The following is a 25,782-nucleotide window of genomic DNA, read 5'->3' on the forward strand; positions in this document are numbered from 1 at the left end:
ATATCCATACCCCTTCATATACTGTTAACAGTAGTAAAAATGTTACCTGAATTCCAGAAGCTACCTTACTGCCTTTGCTATAGCAGTTGATTTCACTTTCCCACTCTAATATATAGGTGATAGTGTGCTTAGATGTCAGAATTTATAAAATGGAAATTTAATCTGAACTTTATACCTGATTTTTAAAATAATTTGGCAGAAGCATGACCACTTCCAGAATTAGCATGCCATATTAACACTTAAAGACAGTTGGTAGTCATTTGCTAAAAAACAATTTCTTTATAATCACTTAATATATATTTACTTTTGTATACACTCTTATCCAAGAAAAACAAAATGGTAAATTAAGAATTCAGACATCTGAGACAAGACTTGACTTCTGGGCTTGAGAAAGATGTGGAAACTTTTCCTGAAGATATTTTTCTTTCTTTTTTTCTAAACTTTTCTTCCTTGCTTCAATGCGGGCTTGTTTCTCACATCTCAGTCTAGAATAATAAAAGGTAACAGCAATTTATACAAAATGCCCCTGTCATTCAGTACTATCAAAATATGTCCAAATCAGTTAAAGGCTTCAATCATGCCGGTCTCTATATTAGGTACGTTGCATATATTATTAAGCTTGAATAATTACTAAACTTACACAAGTCAAAGATAAACACAAAATCAAAAGCATCTCTAATCTTACACACCTATGAAAAAGAATGTAGACCTTTTGAGCCTGTAACAGACTGGGCTATGTGTCTCCCTTAATTTAAGAAACACTAATTTTATTGACTATATTAGATTTTTATACATCCTGAGACTTTCAGGAATTCCCTAACTTCAGATGGCATTCTGTCTACTTTATCACTTCCTCTGCAGCAGAGAGAATGAAGCCATGCTAAGAGATGATGCTTAGGTGCTAGTTAAGACTCACAATTCTCTGAGTTTGTTTTCCGAGCAAGCATCCCAGGGAATGAGGTATTTGTGCCTCAGCTAAATTATGTTAACCTCTAGGTTCACTTAAAAATCATCAAAATTGCAAATGATAAATTATGGATGCCAAGCCTCATATTGTATTGAAGTTGGTATTTACAGGATATTTTTATTAATCAGTGGGAAAAACTTCATGAGGAAGATAGCAAACATCTGAAGAGTTACATTTGGATAAGGACAAAGATATGTATACAAAGAAAAAACAAATTGCTTTAAATAAGTATGAAGATTAAATGTTGAAATCAGACTACCCATTCTATTTGTCAATTGTTGCTCCAACTATATTCTGGCCATTTACAAAAAATAAATCCATATAAAAGAATAAAGGTTTGGCATTCATACTCAAAAGATTATTATGCACTCTCTGAAAGTAAAGCTAAAACCAAAAAGGTAGTTTCAAATTAAAACATGAATAAGGCATATAAGAGTGACATTGGATTCATAAATTATCATGTATTATTTAAAAAGTTGTTATTTATAGCTTCACATTACATGACTGGACAAAAGAATCAAATGACATTAGGCTTAGAGGAAAAAACAGCTAGTACAGTTAGATTTGTTCAGTTCAGCGTGTGATCTAGGCCTTAAGATGTGAGTAGGAGAGATTTCAAAGCTATAGGAACAGGAACAGCAAAAGAAGGGAGAATGAGCAAAATATGTTTTGGAAACAAGGAGGGATAGTTTGACTGATGAAGGCTAAATAGCTAAGATTCAATTGTGAAAACTGGGTGGGAAGGTTTGGATTCTGTTCTGTGGACAATATGTTTTTGAACAGCTCTAATGTGATTAAAAAGGTTTGAGGAAAAATTAACCAAGAAGCAATATTGGAATGGACTGGAATAAAATGATGTTCAATAATCCAATTTGAAGGAACACACTAGGGCAGAGATAGTGGGGGTTGAAGGACAGATCCCAGAGACATTTCTCAGGAAGAATCAATGTCTATTCTGTAAATATTTTGCTTTCAGTAAAATGCTTTCCAACTCTTTTAGTATATTAATTACTACTGGATTGGTAGAAATTGCTTTTTATTGATAGTAAAACTATCAGTCAAGATTGACTGAATCTGTTATACAGAAAGGAGTTCTGGACCCAATTCTTCAGTGGGGTAGGGTGCTGGTGGGTCTCACACCACCAACAAGCCATTCTCAGACAGCAGCAAGATGTCTGAGAACTCAACTCAGTACTGACACATACTACCTGGAAGTAGCACCAGACGTGGTCCTCTGTGCTTCTGACCAACCTGCTACAGATAGGAAGTTCCCATGACCCCTTCTTTGGACTTCACCCACCATTCACATGTCCAGGTGGCTACCTGTACTTCTGACACACTGGCTATAAATCAGAGGTTCTCATGACCCCTTCCATGGGTTTGATTAATGTTCTAAGCAGCTCACAGAACTCAGAAAACCCACTAACTCACTAGATGACTGGTTTACTGTAAAAGATGTAAGTCAGGTACAGCCAGATAGAAGCAATCTATAGTGCAAGGTAAAGAAAGGAAAGGATGCAGAGCTTCCCAGCTTTAAGGTGGCCACTCTCCTCAAACCTCCACGTGTTCACCAAACCAGAAGCTCTCCTAACCCTTTTTTTTTGGGTTTTTACGCACCTTCATTACACAGGCAAGACTGCTTAAATCATTGGCTGCTGGCAGTTGATTTAACTTCAGGAATGGGACTGAAAATTTCCAGTCTAATCAAGACTGGTTCCCCTGGCAACAAGCCTCCATCCTAACACACTTCCCAAGTTTTCATTAACAACAAAAGACACCTTTGTGGGGGGCTTTCTCTCCTAGGAAATCCGAAGGTTTTTAAGAGCTCTGTGCCAAGAACTGGGCCAAAGATCAAATACACATTTCTTATATAAATCACAACGTAACAGATATAAAACTGGAAATGAGAGGTAACTGGTTTGTTGGAGAAGATGAAACACATAAACTGATTCTAAAGTATACCAAAACATCTTAAAGCTTAGCTTAAAGATATAGTTCATTCCTGTTTAAATTGTTTTTAAAAACTTATTTTCTAATAAGTTAACTTTAAAGTAAAACTTATGTTTTAAAACAGTAAGTTTACTTTAAATAAGTTAACTTTAAAAGTAAAAGTAATAAGTTAACTTTAAAGTAAAACTTATGTTTTAAAAACAATACTTGTTATGGAAACAAGTATTGTGGGGGTGGGGATCAGTTATTAAAGATCTCTTGCCAAAAGTAGGCCGTTTTATCTAAAGTAGTTGTTAAAAGCTGTGCTATTTGTGCTGCCTCTATTTTTCCCCTTTAGATTTCTAGTTGCTTCCCTGCCTTGAATTATGTTCTCTGGCACCTTTTAGCCAAGAACCCTGCAATTTCCCACTTGGTGTCTTTCTGCAGCCACAGACATGGAAGCTGAGTGGCACCCTTGCCCAGGAAACCACAAACTTGCAGTTCTTTTCTATTCCAATTGCAGTTTGGGGATGAAATTCTTTGGTTTCTGTTTTTGGATATGGACTCAGTGTCTTAAAATAGCTGTTTCTCAAAATCTTACTTCATTTTTATAATTATTAGCTGGGGGCCTCATGGGACCACTTCACTCCTTTACTATAACGGAAGCCCTGGTTCTTCCTATTCAATAATAAACTTGATGCAGAAAAATTGTGCTACAGAAAGTATTTGGAAATCACCATTCTGCAGGATAATATGAACTCAGATCTAATTCAACAGGCTTCTCTCCTCATCCTACCCACTTTTTTTTTTGCTTTTTTTAAATTAAGGTATTATTAATATACACTCTTATGAAGGTTTCACATGAAAAAATGATGAGGTTACTACATTTACCCATATTATCAAGTCCCCACCCATACCCCAATGCAGTCACTGTCCATCAGTGTAGTGAGATGCCACAGAGTCACTGTTTGCCTTCCATATACCCTAACCACTTTTCATTTCATCAACCTGGCAATAACATGAGCTCACATTTTATGCAATCGAAGTACTTAGACTTTCCCTCTAACATTACAGAAGGATTTAACCATCTGCTAACATACAGACTGATGAACAGAAAGGCAATAAAACTTTTGAAAGGATGTACAAGAGAATGTTAACAGGTACTTCTGATGGTGATATTACATAAAACTAATTTCTGTTTTTACCTGATTTTTCTATTTTTTTCACACAAAGAACATGAATTACTTATGTAAGAATATAACCCATGTCATCTGATATAAATATATGTCTCACCACTCAGGGTACCTGTGCTCACCTGACAAAACGTTCCACGTAGGGCATTGCAAAGAATCGTTTCCTATTATACCTTTTATTTAGGTACCAAGGTATAGGCCACTGCTTGAATTTATGCCTGCCAAGAGAGCAAAAAAGTATCACCTTACAGAAAACATTTTCACTTTTTATAGTCTTAGCGTTCTTTGGACTAAATATATTTTAAATGAGATGTAATCAACCTTCTGAAGATTTTTAAATTTTGTTTTAAATTACGAACTTAGAGAACTAAGCACAGATTATATACATGACATGTATGAACCCACTGCAAAAGTGCAGATGTTAATATTTTGCAATGTTTGCTTCAGATCACTCTTTTAAATGTATATATATATATACATATATATATATAATTTGATATTACATGTATATGTATGTTTTGTTTTTCAAATTAAATAAATTGCACCAACCAATATAGATTATCTATATTTACAGCAACATAATTAAAACTAAAATATGTTGAGTGGGGGGAAAAAAGAAAATTGTGAATTCATACTATAACATTTATTTGAAAATATTTCGATTTAAAAGGTAACAGGAAGCATCACTGCTGCTGACGTTAGTGGTGCCCCTGCCTCAGCCTGCGCTGTGCTACTTGGGGGGTGTGGGGAGTTGGGCCTGTGTCCGGAGGCTCCGGGATTCCTCAGGTATTAGGGATTCATTCATTCATCCACTCACCACTTATTGAATGCTGTCTATGTGACAGAACAATATTAGAGGCTTGGATTATAGCATTGAACAAAATATACTTTATGCTATCATGGTGCTTATATTGTCATGGATCAGTTAATTAGTGAGTGTGGAGAGAAGCCAAGATGGTGGTGTGAGTAGGGCAGCGGAAATCTCCTCCTGAAACCATATATATTTTTGAAAATACAACAAATACAACTATTCCTATAAGAGAGACCAGAGGATACAGTACAACAGCCAGGCTACGTCTACATCTGCGAGAACTCAGCATCTTACGAAGGGGGTAAGATACAAGCGGTGGCCTGGCAGGACCCGAGCGCTTCCCCAACCCCAGCTCCCTGGGGGGAAGAAAGGAGTCAGAGCAGGGAGGAAGTGGAAGAACAGGACTGCTAAATAACGAGCTCTGATGGTCTGCATCAGGAGCGCAGACACACATTGCATGGTGTGCTGGATATTAGAGAAACGGAAAAGTAAAATCTGCGAGCAGGTCCCTGGAGCCAGCTCCCCTGGAACAACAGAAAAGCAAGTACTTTTTGAAAGTCTTAAAGGGACAGGGGCCGCACAGCTGGAGAGAGGCATCCTGGCACACTCAGCACAGCAGCTGGGAATCCCGGGAAACTTCAGGTGCCCCAGCCCCCTGGGAGGTAATGCAGCCCTGAGGCCCCTCACGGAGATAAACAGCCTGCCAGTTGTTCCCCCTCCTGCACAGCCCCGCCGAAAAGGCCGAGCAGCCGGAGAGCGGCCCCATGCGTGCATGCAGCGGCTGAGCAGCCGGGGAGTGGCCGTGCATGCACACGCAGCGGCAGAGCAGCCGGGGAGTGGCTGCACCAACAGCAACCACCCAGAATCCCCTCCCGGAGTGCAGCCACCTGAGCCAGACCCAGAGGCCACCACCGACGCACAGCTGCCCGACACAGGCAGAGAAAACCAGAGCAAGGCGCGAAGGGGCACCATTCTTGCAGGAGAGCACACCTGGCGTGCCTACCACTCCCCACAGGGCTCTGGGTTACCCTGACGGCAACTCCGCCCACGGCAGCTTAGGGGATTAATCCGGAGGCTGCGCCAGGTGTGCAGTTAACCGACACAGGCAGCAGAGAAGGGCAACGTGACCAACAAGCAGGAAAGGACTTTGTTCTCGCAGCTGACACATGCGCTACCTGCCTACAGCTACCTCTATCACCATGAAAAGGCAGAAGAATTTGGTCCAGTCCACAATGACCCAGACAACCCCTGAGAGAGGGCCTGGGGAGATATATTTAACCAATCTTCCTGAAAAAGAATTCAAAATAAAGGTAATAACCATGCTGATGGAGCTGCAGAGAAATATGCAAGAGCTAAAGGATCGAGTTGGGAGGGAGAATACAGAAGTAAAACAATCTCTGGAAGGGCTTAAGAGCAGACTGGATAAGATGCAAGAGGCCGTGAATGGAATAGAAATCTGAGAACAGGAACACAGAGAAGCTGAGGCAAAGAGAGATAAAAGGATCTCCAGGAATGAAACAATATTAAGAGAACTGTGTGACCAAACGGAAAAATATTTGCATTATAGGAGTACCAGAAAAAGAAGAAGAGAGAAAAAGGAATAGAAACTGTCTTTGAAGAAATAATTGCTGAAAACTTCCCCAAACTGGGGGAGGAAATAGTCTCTCAGACCATGGAAGCCCACAGAACTCCCAACACAAGGGACCCAAGGAGGACAACACCAAGACATATAATAATTAAAACATCAAAGATCAACAACAAGGACAGAGTATTAAAGGCAGCCAGAGAGAGAAAAAAGGTCACCTATAAAGGAAAACCCATCAGGCTATCATCAGACTTCTCAACAGAAACCTTACAGGCCAGAAGAGAATGGCATGATATACTCAATGCAATGAACAGAAGGGCCTTGAACCAAGAATACTGTATCCAGCATGACTATCATTTAAATATAAAGGAGGGATTAAAATATTCCCAAACAAAAGTTGAGGGAATTTGCCTCCCACAAACCACCTCTACAGGATATTTTGAAGGGACTGCTCTAGATGGAAGCACTCCTAAGGCTAAATGGATGTCAACAGAGAAAATAAAATCACAACAAAGAAAGCAGACCAACCAAATACTAACTAAAGGCAAAAAATAAAATCAACTACTCACAAAAGCAGTCAAAGGAAACACAAAAGAGTACAGAATAAAACACCTAAAATATAAAGAATGGAGGAGGAGGAATAAGAAAGGAAAGAAATAAAGAATCATCAGACTGTGTTTATAGTAACTTAATAAGAGAGTTAAGTTAGATGGTTAGATAAGAAGCTACCCTTGAACCTTTGGTAACCACGAATCTAAAGCCTCCAATGGCAATAAGTACGTATCTTTCAATAATCACCCTACGTGTAAATGGACTGAATGCACCAATCAAAAGATGCGGCATAATAAAATGGATAAAAAAGCAAGACCCATCTATATGCTGCTTACAAGAGACTCACCTCAAACCCAAAGACATACACAGACTAAAAGTCAAGGGATGGAAAAAGATATTTCATGCAAACAATAGGGAGAAAAAGCAGGTGTTGCAGTACTAGTATCAGACAAAATAGACTTCAATACAAAGAAAGTAACAAGAGATAAAGAAGGACATTACATAATCATAAAGGGGTCAGTCCAACAAGAGGATATAACCATTATAAATATATATGCACCCAACACAGGAGAACCAACATATGTGAAACAAATACTGACAGAATTAAAGGAGGAAATAGAATGCAATGCATTCTTTCTAGGAGACTTCAACACACCACTCACTCCAAAGGACAGATCCACCAGACAGAAAATAAGTAAGGACACAGAGGCACTGAACAACACACTAGAACAGATGGACCTAATAGACATCTACAGAAATCTACACCCCAAAGCAGCAGGATACACATTCTTCTCAAGTGCACATGGAACATTTTCCAGAATAGACCACATACTAGGCCACAAAAAGAGCCTCAGTAAATTCAAAAAGACTGATATTCTACCAACCAACTTGTCAGACCACAAAGGCATAAAACTAGAAATAAATTGTACAAAGAAAACAAAAGGGCTCACAAACACATGGAGGCTTAACAACATGCTCCTAAATAATCAATGATGACCAAATTAAAACAGAGATCAAGCAATATATGGAGACAAATGACAACAACAGCACAAAGCCCCAACTTCTGTGGGATGCAGCTAAGGCAGTTCTAAGAGGAAAGTATATAGTAATCCAGGCCTATTTAAAGAAGGAAGAACAATCCCAAATTAATAGTCTAAAGTTACAATTATTGAAACTGGAGAAAGAAGAACAAATGAGGCCCAATGTCACCAGAAGGAGGGACATAACAAAGATCAGAGAAGAAATAAATAAAATTGAGAAGAATAAAACAATAGAAAAAAAATCAATGAAACCAAGAGCTGGTTCTTTGAGAAAATAAACAAAATAGACAGGCCCCTAGCCAGACTTATTAAGAGAAAAAGAGAATCAACACACATCAACAGAATCAGAAATGAGAAAGGAAAAATCACAATGGACCCCACACAAATAAAAAAATTATTAGAGAATACTATGAAAATATATATGCTACTAAGCTGGAAAACCTAGAAGAAATGGACAACTTCCTAGAGAAATACAACCTACCAAGACTAAGGAAGAAACAGAAAATCTAAACAGACCAATTACAGCAAAGAAATTGAATCGGTAATCAAAAAACTACCCAAGAACAAAACTCCAGGCCAGATGGATTCACCACTGAATTTTATCAGACATATAGAGAAGACATAATACCCATTCTCCTGAAAGTTTTCCAAAAAATAGAAGAGGAGGGAATACTTCCAAACTCATTCTATGAAGCCAGCATCACTCTAATACCAAAACCAGGCAAAGACCCCACCAAAAAAAAGAAAATTACAGACCAATATCCCTGATGAACATAGATGCAAAAATACTCAACAAAATATTAGCGAATCGAATTCAAAACTACATCAATAGTATCATACACCATGATCAACTGGGATTCATCTCAGGGATGCAAGGATGGTACAACATTCAAAAATCCATCAACATTATCCATCACATCAACAAAAATGACAAAAACCACATGATCATCTCCACAGATGCTGAAAAAGCATTTGACAAAATTCAGCATCCATTCAATGATAAAAACTCTCAACAAAATGGGTATAGAGGGCAAGTACCTCAATGTAATAAAGGCCATATATGACAAACCCGCAGCCAACATCATACTTAACAGCGAGAAGCTGAAAGCTTTTCCTCTGAGATCAGGAATAAGACAGGGATGCCCACTCTCCCCACTGTTATTCAACATAATATTGAAAGTCCTAGCCACGGCAATCAGATAAAACAAAGAAATACAAGGAATCCAGATTGGTAAAGAAGAAGTCAAACTGTCACTATTTGCAGATGACATGATATTGTACATAAAAAACCCTAAAGACTCCACTCCAAAACTAGTAGAATATCTGAATTCAGCAAAGTTGCAGGATACAAAATTAATACACACATATCTGCTGCTTTCCTTTACACTAAGGATGAACTAGCAGAAGGAGAAATCAGGAAAACAATTCCATTCACAATTCCATCAAAAAGAATAAAATACCTAGGACTAAACCTAACCAAGGAAGGGAAAGACCTATACCCTGAAAACTACAAGACACTCTTAAGAGAAATTAAAGAGGACACTAACAAATAGAAACTCATCCCATGCTCCTGGCTAGGAAGATTATTGTCAAAATGGCCATCCTGCCTAAAGCAGTCTACAGGTTCAAAGCAATGCCTATCAAAATACCAACAGCATTCTTCAACGAACTGGAACAAATAATTTTAAAATTCATATGGAGCCACAAAAGACCCCGAATAGCGAAAGCAATCCTGAGAACAAAGAATAAAGCAGGGGGGATCTCGCTTCCCAATTTTAAGCTCTACTACAAAGCCACAGTAATCAAGACAATTTGGTACTGGCACAAGAACAGATCCACAGACCAGTGGAACAGAACAGTCCAGATATTAACCCAAACATATATGGTCAATTAATATATGATAAAGGAGCCACGGACATACAATGGGGAAATGACAGCCTCTTTAACAGCTGGTGTTGGCAAAACTGGACAGCTACATGTAAGAGAATGAAACTGGATCATTATCTAACCCCATACACAAAAGTAAATTCGAAATGGATCAAAGACCTGAATGTAAGTCATGAAACCAGAAAACTCTTAGAAAAAAACATAGGCAAAAATCTCTTGAACATAAACATGAGTGATTTCTTCATGAACATATCTCCCCAGGAAAGGGAAACAAAGGCAAAAATGAGTAAGTGGGACTACATCAAATTGAAAAGCTTCTGTACAGCAAAGGACACCACCAATAGAACCAAAAGGCATCCTACAGTATGAGAGAATATATTCATAAATGACAGATCCAATAAAGGGTTGACATCCAAAATATATAAAGAGCCCAGGCACCTCTACAAACAAAAAGCAAATAATCCAATTAAAAAATGGGCAGAGGAGCTGAACAGACAGTTCTCCAAAGAAGAAATTCAGATGGCCAACAGACACATGAAAAGATGCTCCACATTGCTAGTCATCAGAGAAATGCAAATTAAAACCACAATGAGATATCACCTCACACCAGTAAGGACTACCACCATCCAAATGACAAACAACAACAAATGTTGGCGAGGATGTGGAAAAAGGGGAACCCTCCTACACTGCTGGTGGGAATGTAAACTAATTCAACAATTGTGGAAAGCAGTATGGAGGTTCCTCAAAAAACTTAAAATAGAAATACCACTTGACCCAGGAATTCCACTTCTAGGAATTTACCCTAAGAATGCAGCAGCCCAGTTTGAAAAAGAAATATGCACCCCTATGTTTATTGCAGCACTATTGCAGCACTATTTACAATAGCCAAGAAATGGAAGCAACCTAAGTGTCCATCAGTAGATGAATGGATAAAGAAGATGTGGTACATACACACAATGGAATATTATTCAGCCATTAGAAGAAAACAAATCCTACTGTTTGCAAAAACATGGATGGATCTAGAGGGTATTATGCTCAGTGAAATAAGCCAGGCGGAGAAAGACAAGTATCAATTGATTTCACTCATCTGTGGAGTATAAGAACAAAGGAAAAACTGAAGGAGCAAAACACCAGAAGACTCACAGAACCCAATAATGGACTAACAGTTACCAAAGGGAAAAGAACTGGGAGGATGGCTGGGAAGGGAGGGATAAGGGGTTGGAAAAAAAGAAAGGGGGCATTATGATTAGCATGTATAATGTGGGGGGGCAAGGGGAGGTCTGTACAACACATAGAAGACAACTAGTGATTCTACAACATCTTACTACGCTGATGGGCAATGTCTGCAATGGAGAATGTTGAGGGAACCTGGTGATGGGAAGAGTCTAGTAAACATAATGTTCCTCATGTAATTGTGGAGTAATGATACCAAAATTAAAAAAAAATTTAAAAAGGTAACAGGAGAATTAATTTCAGGCATTGAACTTATCTTTTCTAGGCCTCCAGAGTTAATCTGTAGTATTATAAGACTAAGTTCCAATATCTTTGTAATTTTGGCTTTTAATATATAACTTAACAGTGCCAGAAGAGATAGGGACCACCATTTCGAGCAGAATAGATAACAGTATTTTCTGTCCTTTGTTTCATCAGTAGGGTCTACCATTATTTCTCACAGCCAAAAAGTAATTCCTGACATTACTGCCACATATGTTTTCACAGAAAAAAAAATTAGATATAATGTTTTTAAGAAGGAGCTCTGCATTCAAAAACTATCTTAAATAACATGCAACAGAAAATTGGGGAAAAGACTAGAATCATAATGTTTGAGTTAATAAGCTACAGTGGAAAGATGGTATGATTGACTTTTTCACTACTTTCTTTAGCTCTGGAAAAGGTAAAAGGCAAAATTCTAAAAAACCTTCAAGACAATAGCACTTTTACAGGTTTTGCAAATACATTTTTCTCCCCTATCCTCACCCTATCCTAACTGACTACAACTGGATTAATTTAATTAAATTAGAAAATAAAATAAAAATCAAAGCTTTTAGTCAGTTGTTTTGGCAATTTCTTTCCTGTATGGATCACATGATTACAGACAACACAGCTACTCCCATAAATTTGGCTCCAAGCAGCCTCATTACCACAAACTCCATTAAAAGAACTACCAAATGAGTAAGCACTATTACGTGGTGCGATTCCAAGAGTACAGAAGGTCTCGAATCACCCAAAATGACTTCCTTACTTTGCTGACTGATGTTTAAAATTCTACTAAGGATATTTCCTTTTGGCAGTTCAACGCAAATGTAAATAAACCCCTGGAAGAAAGAACATACACTGGGTCTTCTCAATTACTTATACTTATGAAGAAATCCTTTCCCAAGGTCTGACAGGACTGTGGGATTGGGCACAGGGAAGAAGATGTATCGATGGGTGGAAAGATGTAATGAAAATAAACTGTTTCATAATTTGGACTAGTGCTTATCCTAACATCAATGGGCACACAATGACACTGGTGCATGTGGACTTATTCTTTGAGAACATTTTTTAATAATTCCACATTCTTAATGGGCAAAGACAGGTGAGTGTCCTAAAATTAGCTTCGTGGAGTTTATAACCTGAAGTTTTTTGTGCACATGTACATTTTTCTCGGGAAAGGATCTATAACTCATCAATCCTCAAAAGATCATATGATTCTCATAAAATTAAGAACCACTGCTAAAAGAAACGATAAATAACTGAATCATGGAAATGGGAAGCCAGATGAAGCTGCCTTCATTCATATCCTGGAATTCCAAAGGGATTTGAGGACCTCTGCATTAGGTACATTTGTAATATACCTAAGATGCTGACAGTTTTCTTAAAAGATATTGGACAGGGGAACGAGACATGGGACTTCCATTTTCTTCTTAGCAAAGCCACAATGTAAACTATGTACCAAATGATTCTTCCAAAGATGTCTCTTCTCCAAGCACCAGGTCTAGCTTTTTCTTGACCAGTCTGAAGAAGTCTTAGGGCATCTTCTCTTTCCTGGACAACTTTATCTAACGCATCCATGGAATCTACTACCTGGGAAGAGAATCAGAAAGTATAATTTCAACACTCACCTACAAGAGAATACCAAAGAAAGAGAACATACAAACACTGTGCTACAGAAAATCTGCAATGAATATTTTCTGTCAAAGAACCATTCAGTCAAGCATTTCCTAAAACTTTTTCACACACATATGCATATATCGGTGTCTGTAATATCACTTCCTGTAATTTTTTAAAGTTTAGTTTCATTCAAATGAAAATCTATAATCCATATATTAGTTTTGCTTGGAGTGGCATACACTTGCATAGATTCCTTCTGGAGACCTAATTTGACTCAGTCATTTCAAAACTCAATGATCTATTATGAAGTGGTAAGTTTGTTATCTTTAAGTATTAAAACCCGTATTTTGGCCTCAGGTAATCAGTGTGTCCCTAATATGCAGACAGAGGTACTCTGACCTGCATGGCAGCCATTGCTATGACAGGGAATGGGCCATCAGTCTGTCCTAATACAGGCCACCTCAGAGACACTGCGGGTCAGGTCCAGAGCGCAACAACAAAGCAATGTTGTAAAAAAGTGAGTCAAGTGAACTTTTTTGGTTACCCAATGCATATAAAAGTTTTGTTTACACTATACTGTAATCTCTTAAGGGTGCAACAACAACATTTTGCCTAAAAGCAATGGACATACCTTAATTAAAAACACTATTGCTAATGGATCAAAGACCTAAATGTAAGTCATGAAACCATAAAACTCTTAAAAGACAACATAGGCAAAAATCTCCTGAATATAAACATGTGCAACTTCTTCCTGAACGCATCTCCTCGAGCAAGGGAAACAAAAGCAAAAATGAACACATGGGACCACATCAAACTAAAAAGCTTCTGTAGGCAAAGGACACCAATAGAACAAAAAGGTATCCTACAGTATGGGAGAATATATTTGTAAACGACATATCCGACAAGGGCTTAACATCCAAAATATATAAAGAACTCACATGCCTCAACACCCAAAAAGCAAATAACCCGATTAAAAAATGAGTGAAGGATATGAAGAGACGATTCTCCAAAGAAGAAATTGAGATGGCCAACAGACACATGAAACGATGCTCCACATCACTAATCATCAGGGAAATGCAAATTAAAACTACAATGAGGTATCACCTTCACACCAGTTAGGATGGCCAGCATTGAAAAGACTAAGAACAACAAATGCTGGCGAGGATGCGGAGAAAGGGGAACCCTCCTACACTGCTGGTGGGACTGAAGCTAGTTCAACCATTGTGGAAAGCAATATGGAGATTCCTCAAAAAACCAAAAATAGAAATACCATTTGACCTGGGAATCCCACTCCTTGGAATTTACCCAAAGAATACAAGTTCTCAGATTCAAACAGGCATATGCACCCCTTTGTTTATCACAGCACTATTTACAATAGCCAAGATATGGAAGCAACCTAAGTGTCCATCAGTAGATGAATGGATAAAGAAGATGTGGTACATATACACAATGGAATACTATTCAACTATAAGAAAGAAACAAATCCTACCATTTGCAACAACATGGATGGAGTTGGAGGGTATTATGCTCAGTGAAATAAGCCAGGAGGAGAAAGACAAGTGCCAAATGTTTTCCCTCATTTGTGGAGTATAACAACAAAGTAAAACTGAAGGAACAAAACAGCAGCAGACTCAGACTCCAAGAAGGGACTAGCAGTTACCAAAGGGGAGGGGTGTGGGAGGGCAGGTGGGGAAGGAGGGAGAAGGGGATTGAAGGCTATTATGTTTAGTACACATGGTGTGGAGGGTCACGGGGAAGACAGTGTAGCACAGAGAAGGAAAATAGTGAATGTGTGGCATCTTAGTACATTGACAGATAGTGACTGTAATGGGGTATGGGTGGAAACTTGATAATGTGGGTAAATGTAGTTACCACATTGTTTTTTCATGTGAAACCTTCGTAAGACTGTATATCAATAATGCCTTAATAAAAAAAAAAACACTATTGCTAAAAATTGTTAAACCATCACCTGAACTTTCAGCCAGTCAAGCTCTTTTTGCTGGTGGAGGGTCTTGCCCCAGTGTTGATGGCTGCTGACTCATCAGGATGGTGGTTGCTGAAGGCTGGGGTGATTGGCAATTTATTAAAACAGGACAACAATGAAGTTTGCCACAATGATTGATCTCCATTCACCAAAGATTTCTCTGTTGCATGCAATGCTGTTTGAAAGCACTTTACCCACTAAAGAACTTTCAAAACTGGAGTCAGTCCTCTTAAGCCCAACTGGCAGCCTTATCAACTATGTTTATGTAATATTCTAAGTACTCTGTTCTTCTCGTTTCAACAATTTTTACTGCATATTCACCAGGAGTAGATTCCATTTCCCGAAACCACTTCTTTGCTCATCCGTAAAAATCAGCTCCTCATCCACTCAAGTTTTATCATGAGATTGTAGCAATTCAGTCACATCTTCAGGCTCCACCTCTAAGTCTAGTTCTCTTGCTATTTCCACCACATCTACAGTTGCTTTTTCCACTGAAGTCTTGAACCCTCATTGTCATCCATGAGGGTTGGAATCAACTTCTTCCAAACTCCTGCTCATGTTGGTTATTTTGACCTTTTCCCATGAATCACAAATGTTCTTGATGGCATCTAGGATGATGAATACTTTCCAGAAAGCTTTCAATTTACTCCCTCTGCCTGGATCCATCAGAGGAATCACTATCAATGGCAGCTGCAGCCTTAACTATATGTAACTCATAAAGAGTTAAGACCTGAAAGTTGAAATGACTTTTTGATCCATGGACTGCAGAATGGATGTTGTATTAGCAGGCATGAAAACAACATTAATCTCTTTGTCCATCTCCATCAGAGCTCCTGGGTGACCAAGTGTACTGTCAATGACCTTGTGTCAATATTTTTAAATTAATATTTTTTTCTGAGGAATAGGTCTCCACAGTGGGCTTAAACAATTCAGTAAACCACGTTATAAAAAAACGCTCCATAATCCAGGCTTCATTGTTACAGTTAAAGAACACCTTCATTAATTAGCTAGATCTTCAGGGTAACTTGCTGCAGCTTCCACATTAGCATTTGATACTTCACCTTGTACTTTCATGTTATGGAAACAGCTTCTTTCCTTAAACCTCATGAACCAATCTCTGCTAGCTTCACACTCTTCTGCAGCTCCTTCATTTTTCTCAGCCTTCGCAGAGTTAGACTTAGGGCTTTGTTTTGACTTAAGGGAATGTTGTGGCTGGTCTGATCTTCCATGAAGACCATTAAAACACTTTCCATGTCAGCAATGAGGCTGTTTCACTTTATCATTCATGTGTTCACTGCTGGAGCACTTTTAATTTCCTTCAGTAACTTTTCCCTTGCACTCACAACTTGGCTAATTCGTGCAAGAGGCCCAGCTTTCAGCCTGTCTTGGCTTTCACTTGACACGCCTTCCCCACTAAGCTTAATCGTTGCTTGCTTTTTATTTAAAAACATGTGTCTCTTCTTCACTTGAACATTTAGAGTCCACTGTAGGGTTATTAATTCACCTAATTTCAATACTGTTGTATCTCAGGGAATAGTGAGGCTTGAGGAAAGGGAGAGAGATGGGGAATGGCCGGTCAGTGGAGCAGTTGACACACGGTAGTTATTGGTTAAGTTCGCTGTCTTATATGGGCAAGGTTCATGGTTCCCCAAAACAGTTACAACAGTAACATCAAAGATCACTGACCAAAGGTCACCATGACAAATAAAATAATAATGAAAAAGTGAAATATTGCAGGAAATACCAAAATATATCACAAATTCATGAAGTGAGCAAATATGGTTGGAAAAATGACAGTGACAGATTTGCTCAATGTAGGGTTACCACAAACCTTCAATTTGTAAAAAAACAGTACCTATCTGCGAAGTGTAATAAGACTACTTTTGCCTGTGCTAATCTCTAAAGATCCATCAAGATGCAAGAAGATACTACTAGAACTTCTGTTTACTTTTTTATCTTTAACATTTTCTATTTTGTTTTATAATGTACATAATAATATATTGGTAGAACATGTATTTGTTTATAAATAAATGTTTCTATGTTGAAGATTATAATGGCAGAAGAGCTAATTTTTTCATAGTTCTAAACAGTGGAAGCCATTTTTAGGTGGTTATGTGTACTATCATTGAGTATCATAATAGGTATGAAATACTATATATATATATATATATACACATTTGTTTCTTGTAAGAATCCTCAAAATAATGGAGGGGCTGATTAGATTATAAATATAATCCTCTAGGTAGCTGTGGGACCCAAAAGAGATGTAAAAGCCACAAATTTAGATAAACTACCATAACTTGTATATTCAGCTCACTCTCAGCATTTCTACCATCCTGTACATCACTCAAAGGAACACTGAATAGCTGAATCCACATGTACTTCCTCTCAGCTATATGAACTCCTACAAAATCCTTGAGAAATAAAAAATGCCTAAGAATGACAAATCCTATTTTTAAGACAGAAGCGTGAAGGGACCACACAGATTGGGGCCTAATACAAAGCTCTCTAACCTTAGGAACTTAGTAGACTGGCTGCTGACTGACAGACAAATTAAAGAGTTTGACCAAAGTGGTGAGGGCTGAGGCTCCCAACAGGAATCTACTGTTAGCTCACCAAGACAGAACACAAATGGCTACCACGTTCACTGAGTTAACAGTTAATTATTCATGTTCATGCCAACAGATGAAAAGGAAAATCATAACTATCAATTGGATACACCTATTCAAAATAAGCCAACCTCAAAGAGCTTTCTTTTCTAGTTTACAACTTTCTTAGAGCCAAGAGTTCCAAATCTTCAACTTACATCTTAAATTGCACTTTATTTTTCCTTGATAAATTTTCCTTAGTAAGTTACCAAACACTGAAAAAAAAATGCTTATATCTGAGGTATTTTAAAAAATCATGGTCACTTTATGTAAAGAAAACTTTTATTATTTTGATTCTACTAATTCAGAAAGTGTAGTACATGTGACCTACTGAGCTGAAGTTCACCTCTGAAATACAATTGTTAAAGCAGGGAGAGGGGATTATTATCTATTACTAAGGTTTAGAAAAATTTTAGAACAGCATCATTCTAGCAAAATCTTCTTCACTAAATAAACAATGTGTTATTTATAAACAACTAGTGCACTTTAAAAGAGTCTCTAAAATGTAACTTTCCTTTAAGAGCAGAGTTAGTAAATATACCTGAAAATAAAATCACTGTACAAATGTTATGTAGCAATGAAGACACCTACCACCCAGATCTTAGTTTCCAAATATACCATTCTCCATTGAAAATAATCCAAGCTCCCTGTAAAGTGGCCAATTCCAGAGCTAACGGCAGGCAAAAAGATATATCCAAAACATCTTGCTTTATATGTCTCATCACAGAATAGAATGATGAGTACACAGGGGCCAGCCTGAACGAACTCTCACTGGTCAAATCCGGGATTCTGATATTAAAGGATTATAACTCATGGAATAAAATTGGAATCCATGAGTCCACACTGGTTATGGGCGGAAGAAAGCAAGCAAGGAAGGTAGGAAGAAAGATATGGTGAGAAAAGAAAGCCCTTCCTTATAGAAGAAAACTAACCAATAACGGAGAATAAAGGATGGGATTAGAACATCACCATTTAGCAAAATCATAGTAATAACAGATTCAGGCAAGAATCATCAGTAGATGCTAAAACCAGTGAGTGGAGTTTTTGTTTGAGGAGCTTGAGGAGTTAAAGGGTATTTACAACTAAACACGAAGAACATTTAGTAACTATACAGCAGACACCACACTAACCAAATTATTAATGCTAACATCTGTAACACAAAATCAACATGCCTTCTGTTAAGATGCACTGTGAAGAATATAGCATCGTTTCTATGATAGTCCTGCCAATCATGATTATCATGAGTAACAACATACAATCCCAAACTGGCCGATACTCTTCAAAACTGTCAGTGTCATGAAATACAAAGAAAAACTGAGTATCCAGATTAAAGGAGATTAAAGAAATAAACAACTGAAAATGCAGCAACCAGGATTTTCTTTTGCTATAGAGGATATTGTTGGGATAACTGATGAAATTTGATTAAGATCTGTAGATTATAGTATTGTATTAATGCTTATTTCCTGATTTTGAAAATTATACAATGGCTATGTAAGAAAATATCCTTGTTTGTTTGGTAATATACTCTTAAGTATTTACAGATAAAGGGACAGGTACATAACTTACCCTCAAACAACTGAGGAAAAAAAATGTGTTTATGTAGAGAAGGAGGCAGAGAAGGATAAAGCTAATATGGTGAAATGCATGTGGAACCTGGGTGAGAGAGAGCTCTGTACTATTCTTAAAACGTTTCTGCAATCGCATGTTATCAAAAAATGAAAAATGTCATATAAGTCAATTTTTATTAAGTCAGAATAACCTCCTTCATAACTGAATTATTTACACTTAAAAATGGTTAAAATGGTAGATTTTATGTTATGTGTTTTTTACTACAATAAAAAAATGCATTAAGAAATGTGACCTAATTGGTGAGGAAGTGGCTAACTGAACCAGAAATGTGTAGTGGCATAGGTACTTCAGAAAACAGCTGGGCTGTTTCCTTAATTGTTAAACACAGATTTACCATATGACCAGCAATTTCACTCCTAGGTTAACTATCCAAGAGAAATAAAAACATATGTCCACACACATGTTGGAGGCTGCAGGTCGAAATGGGAAGTGACTGCAGATGGGGCACGAGGTTTCTTTTTGGGTGATGGAAATATTCTAAAATAAAATAGTAATGGTTGCACAACTCTGCAAATTTACTAAAAATCAAGGAGAAACAGAAAAAAACAAATCTACCTGTTAAGAAATATAGGAACCACTACATCCATACGTTTTTAGCTTTTATCTCACACAACTGTCTCCAGCCTCCCATGAATCTTACCTTTTCTAACCGCTCCGGACTTGGCATTGGCAATCTCTGCCGCTTGGCCTCCTGCTCTAGAGTCAGAAGCATGTTTCTTTCTTTCAGTAGGACATACCTATATCAAAGAACACAAAGTTTTGTGCTGTTCTATGGTTGCACTAATAAAGTTGTGACTTTTGACATTAAAATTAATGATCTGTGCTCAAATGCACCTTTAGAAATCTCGATATAAAGAATATCATTACAAAGAATAATCCTTTAAACAGAGCTATACCTATTCTTATTAATTTGTTCAATAAATTTTCCATATGCCACATACTGCATTATGCAGTACTACAAACACCAGAATTACAAAAAGGCATAAAACAGTCCCTACATTCCAAATGGAGAGAGAAGATGGAAGATCAGTAATATTTATTCAGTACACGTTATATGTCAGGCAATGTGCTGAGCACTTAATATGAGCTCATTTAATTCTCACAACAACCCTTTGAGGTTGATATTATTTCCCCTTTCTGAATGACGAAACTAAGGCTGAGAGAAGTAACGTATTCTACGGCACACAGCTAATTCAAGATTCAAATCACGGCCTCCCTATATGCGAAACCCACTGGATTTTTACTCCACTATCCTGCCTCTGAAACTATAAAATGATGTGGTGTATTGAGCACTATAAACAACAAGTACCAGAAGAATTAGGTGGCAGAGATGAGATTTCTCTTCCAGCTCAGATGATCAAGAAAAGCTTCATGGGGATGGGACCTGGGAGGCTGGACAGGAAACCAAAGCAAACATAATCAAAGGTCCTGAAGTGGCAAAGCTGAGGTCAGAGGAGGTTTTGTGAATAAGTCTGATTGAGAATTAGAACAGAAAGAAAGGAAAGGAAATAATGTGGAGGGTACTGAAAATGAGACAAAGGACCTGGGGTACTTTAAGCTATGAAAGAAGACAATTCAGGGGAAGGAATGGCAGAAGATCAATTGTTTGATCTCAGCCACAGTCAATACTGAAACAGCCCTAACTATCCCTTTACCAATAACGCACAGTAACAGTGCTTTCAGACAGCCATAAAGATTCATTTTTCTTTAATGAATCTGTGTTGTTTTACACATAACACTTCTGACTCCAAAGAGAGATTCTTTCCCTCCTGATACCAAGTATGTGTTGTCTCTTCCAACACCACTTCAACTCCCTGACACTAACTACCTGGAGTTGGCACCATATTCCACATATTAAGGGTTTAGTCTCACAGGACTACCCCCCTACTTGGGATGCTAATAGCAAGTTCCAGGCCTGCCACACATCTGACTGATCAGCTATAAATTGGAGGTTCCAACCTCCTCAGGTATGAAATTCAGTAATTCGATAGAAGGCCCACAGAACTCAGGAGAGTACTAACTATTACTGATTTTTATAAAGGATACAACTCAGGAGCAGCTAACTGGAAGAGAGGCAGAGGGAAGGATATGTGGTAAAGGCGCAGAGCTTTCATGCCTTCTCAGAGTGTGCCACCCTCCCATCATCTCCATACACTTACCAACTTGGAAGCTCTTCAAACCCAGTTGTTCAGGACTTTTCATGGAGGTTTCATTGAGTAGGCATGACTGATTAAATCACTGGCCACTGGTGACTGAACTCAGTCTCTACACCCTCTCCCCTTCCCAGAGGTGGTGGTGGTGGTGTGGCTGAAAGCTCTACCTTCTAATCATGTCTTGGTCTTTCTGGCAAACAGCCTCTATCCTGAAGCTACCTATGGACTCTAAGAGTTGCCTAATTAGAACAAAAGACACTCCTATCAGTCACAAAATTCCAAGGGATTTAGGAGTTGTGTTTAAGGAAATACGGACTAAGACCAAGTATATATTTCTTACTGTATCACATCAATAAATCTACAATATTAGTCATTTTTAAAAGCATTTTACAGTTTTTGATCTGCTAAGAAAGATAGTAACACTTTAAATGCCTACCACAGTGCCTAGGCAGGTAACAATTATGTGTGAAGTGGGCCTGGTGAAAGAACAACCCAATGGGTATGAAGTGGTGTGCACTGCTCCACCTGGATGGAATAGCGAGTTGCTACAATGGAGGAATGCAGGCCCAGTGTTGCCAGATCATGCATCTGATCATTGCAGAGGAGCCAGAGATCCTTATTTTTGTTTGAAATTCCCTGTTTTAAAAACAAAGTACTGTGCAAACAAAACTTATCTTTGGGCTAAATATGGTCAGTTAATGCAGGGATGGAGGATGGATGAAGGGGTCAAAAGGTACAAATTTCCAGTTATAAAATAAACAAGTCATGGAGATATAATGTACAGCATTATATACAGTGACTATTTAATTTCAAGTTATACACAGTAACTACAGTTAACTCCAACACACTTCCCCAAAGCAAATAAGCTGAAGATTCCATATGACACAAAAGGTAATAAGGAGGTAATAAGGGAGTAATAAGAAGGAATAATAATAATAAAAGGTAATAATAATGAGGAAGCCCTAAATGTGACCAATTCTTCTCTACCTCATTTTTATTAGTTTACTGAAATTGTTGGTATAAAGGTACTAGTATGACTGGTAGCAGTTATAGTAAAGTAAAATTCTAAACTCCCAACTACTTGAGAACTCTAATTCATTTGTCTTAATGTAATTTAACCTGTTATTATTTATAAAGTCTTTAATGTTCTTATATATCACCCACAGTACTGTAGGACAAATCACTTTACTCAATTCCTTACATGAGAAACATGTGGAGTTTATACCTGTTATACTGTTACTACTTCACAAACCTACATGTTAATGTACTCACTGTACTTACCAAAGTTTATGTAAATCTTCATTACTTTTGTTCCTTAATTGCTGACAGGTCCATGAAGCTCCTATTAAAATGATAAATTTATAACATGAAATAATTTTCTAGCTATATGCCCTCTGGCAAGCTACTTAACCTCACTAAACCTGTTGCCTTATCCAAAAAATGTATAGTAGCTTTATTATATTATAGTGTAATATATAATTAGGATTATATTGGGGTTAAATTAGGTAACATAAGAAAATGTAGCTGGCAATAATAGGATTCAAAAAATGTTACTATTGGTACAGAATGTATTTTCACATTCTAGTGTCAAAATACTTTATATCATTATAAATTAATTTTCAGTTATCTGTAAAAAAATGAAATGTGAAACCCCAAACCTCCCTTTAATTAATTTCGACCTTCTCCTCTTCTAAATGTTTTGACAACCTGCCAAGGAACAATGAACTCTACTATTCTATTGCCCTTTTAATTTTCTCTAATAGACACTCCCAAAGGGAATCAGAAAAGGAAACACCTAAATAATTCCCAAACTGGATAAACAGTCCCAAAATGAAAGGGTACAACAGATATATTTAATATCAATGAACACAAATATACTACCAGATTTTACTTTTTCTTCCCCCCAATTCTTTGGGTCATCAAAAAATTCTTCCAGTCCTTTCCTTGACAACGTGGTATGAAGTAATCTACACTGCTGAAAAGACTTGGTATTTGGTGTATTCTTAGGTAACAGACTTAGAGAAAACCTGTAACTGAACATATATATAAAGAAGTGATTAAAGGTTTACATTTGGATTTTATAAGCAATAGAATAATTTCCTCATCTACAATGTTAAAAAAGTGTGTTAGGGTTTCTGCACAGGAAACAATAAACTTATAAAATGCTTTAGAAGTGAATGTCAGAGGTTAATATATTGACATAATTATACTTTAACATTTTTAGGTCATTCATACATTGCTAGTGGTTATATAAGCAGAAAAACATTCTGAAGGTTATTCTTGGACTAGAGGCCTCAATGCTTCCTCCTTTGATCCAGTAATTCCATGTTTAGAAAGTTCAAAGAAAGGAATTGATAAATTGTCTATTAAAGCATTCTTTATGATATCAAAACATTGATAACATAAATGTGCAACCAGGGAATGGTTAAAGAAATTATTAATAATGTTTTTAAAGAATATTTAATGACCTGGAGAAATAATTTAGAACACAACAGTGCAGTGTATCACAAGTGTTGTATTCCTACCAAAAAAATTTAACCTGAACCTAACCATAAAGGAAAAAACCAGACAAATCCAACTGGAGGAATATTCTAAAAAGGCTGATCTTATTAAAAATGTTAGTGTCATGAAGAATTAAAAAAGGAACTGTTCTGGATTAAAGAAGACTAGAAAGACATGACAGATGATGCAATAAACAATTGCTGGTTGGATCTGAATAAAAAATTAAGAAAGAAAAAAAGAAATTAACCAGAACAACTGAGGACATTTGAATTTGGACTGTATGCTAGGTACTGTAGGGCAGTAATAGTGTGTAGATACTAAATTCCCCAGTGTGATCATTGTAGTATTGCAGTTATTAAGACAGTGTTTATGTTCTTAGGAGATATGAGCTGAAATGTCATAGTGTTTGTGATTCTGACATACCTCAAATAGTTCAGAAAAAAAAAGGCATGGGTATAAAGAGATACACATGTGACAAACTGCGAAGGATTGGTTAGTATAGGTGAAGAATGGTTGGTTATTCTTTGTACTACTTTTAAAACTTTTCTATTGGTTTGATAACTTTAAAAATAAAAGTTGGGTAAGCAACGAGTACAAAAACCCATATATATTAATACGATTCTGATTTTATTTGAAAGGTACATGCATTAATATATATGCAAAGTTAAAAAGAATGAAGGAAATCTGTTTATTTCTCAGGGATAGAAATACAGTTTTTACTTTCTTCTTCAATATACTTTACCCGTTTTCCAAAGTGTCTTCAAATGAACAGATATAACCTTATAATAATAATAATAAATCTAAAAATTTATTCTTAAGGAAAAAGGATGATGAGATGGAAGAGACAAGCGATCCAAGTTTGCCACCTTGAACAAGTTACAACCTCTGAACCTCTGCAAAATGAAAAAAAATTTGCTCATCTGTGAGGTTAGAGTAACAAATAACATACGCTCAGTAACTGCTTGATTCAAAAGCACCTTCATTACTTCCTTTTTTAAAAAAAATCTGACACACCCTACTACTTATAAAATTCAACTCATGATAGACAAAAGCCAATAAAGGGGAGGAAACCATACACCTCAAAGTAAAAATGTTTGGTCAAGCCGTCTTTCCAGATATAATAAATACCACGTACAGGATTATCCTTTTCTCATGCCTGCAGGGCGACTTTCGGATCATTTGGCCCCTTTCATTTATTCACTCAACATTTACTGAACAATCTCTTTGTGACAGATTGTGGAAGTACAATGGCCTCTTCTCTTTTATTCATTCAAACCTGACATAGCCCTCAGTTCCACAGCCAAAGGCTATTCAGTGAAATTTTTCACAACTCACCAGGCAAACAGGATGCTTCTATACCTCTAGGTTTAATTCAACAAAAATACTGGGCAGGTACAGACCCCTTGTACTGCCTTGTCCACAGCAGGTGACAACAAAATATTTGAAGAAGGACAGGAAAAAATCGAAAGTGGGAGGCTTCTCCAAGGTCACTCACTCCGCACGGAGGTGGGTTCGGTCTTAGCCAGCCCGGGAGACTTTCCATCCCTGACCTGTTCTCAGCCTCTCCGCAAACACACAGGATCCAAAATTGGAGAAGTGTACGAGTCTACTTCTCACATCACTTACCCTGTGCTAGCTGAGGCCTGAGAACTTAGTAACGATCTGGAAGCTTTGAGAGTAGCGGCCACTTTTCTGCAAAGCACGGCCAAACTGGCAGCAGCCATTTTTTCGCATTAATAAGCAAACCACGTTTCCGCCAACAACGACGCCACTTCCGGTGTCTCACGCCGACCGGATGGACAGACCAGG

At 37.5% G+C, this 25,782-nt stretch overlaps 1 protein-coding gene across 1 annotated transcript; it reads right to left on the reverse strand.

Moving 5' to 3' along the window:
- Window positions 1-141: 141 nt before the first annotated feature.
- Window positions 142-25,759, reverse strand: MRPL47 (mitochondrial ribosomal protein L47). The gene is made up of 7 exons (XM_036926745.2): window positions 25,600-25,759; window positions 23,353-23,504; window positions 22,753-22,813; window positions 19,959-20,055; window positions 12,900-13,030; window positions 4,212-4,307; window positions 142-485 (listed from the first exon to the last, which is right to left on the reverse strand). Exons 1-7 carry the CDS (start codon window positions 25,695-25,697, stop codon window positions 353-355), a joined length of 768 nt encoding a protein of 255 aa, XP_036782640.2. The 5' UTR covers window positions 25,698-25,759; the 3' UTR covers window positions 142-352.
- Between the last annotated feature and the right edge of the window lie 23 nt (window positions 25,760-25,782).

This window comes from Manis pentadactyla, chromosome 1 (assembly GCF_030020395.1).
Source record: "Manis pentadactyla isolate mManPen7 chromosome 1, mManPen7.hap1, whole genome shotgun sequence".
NCBI classification, from domain to species: Eukaryota; Metazoa; Chordata; class Mammalia; order Pholidota; family Manidae; genus Manis; species Manis pentadactyla.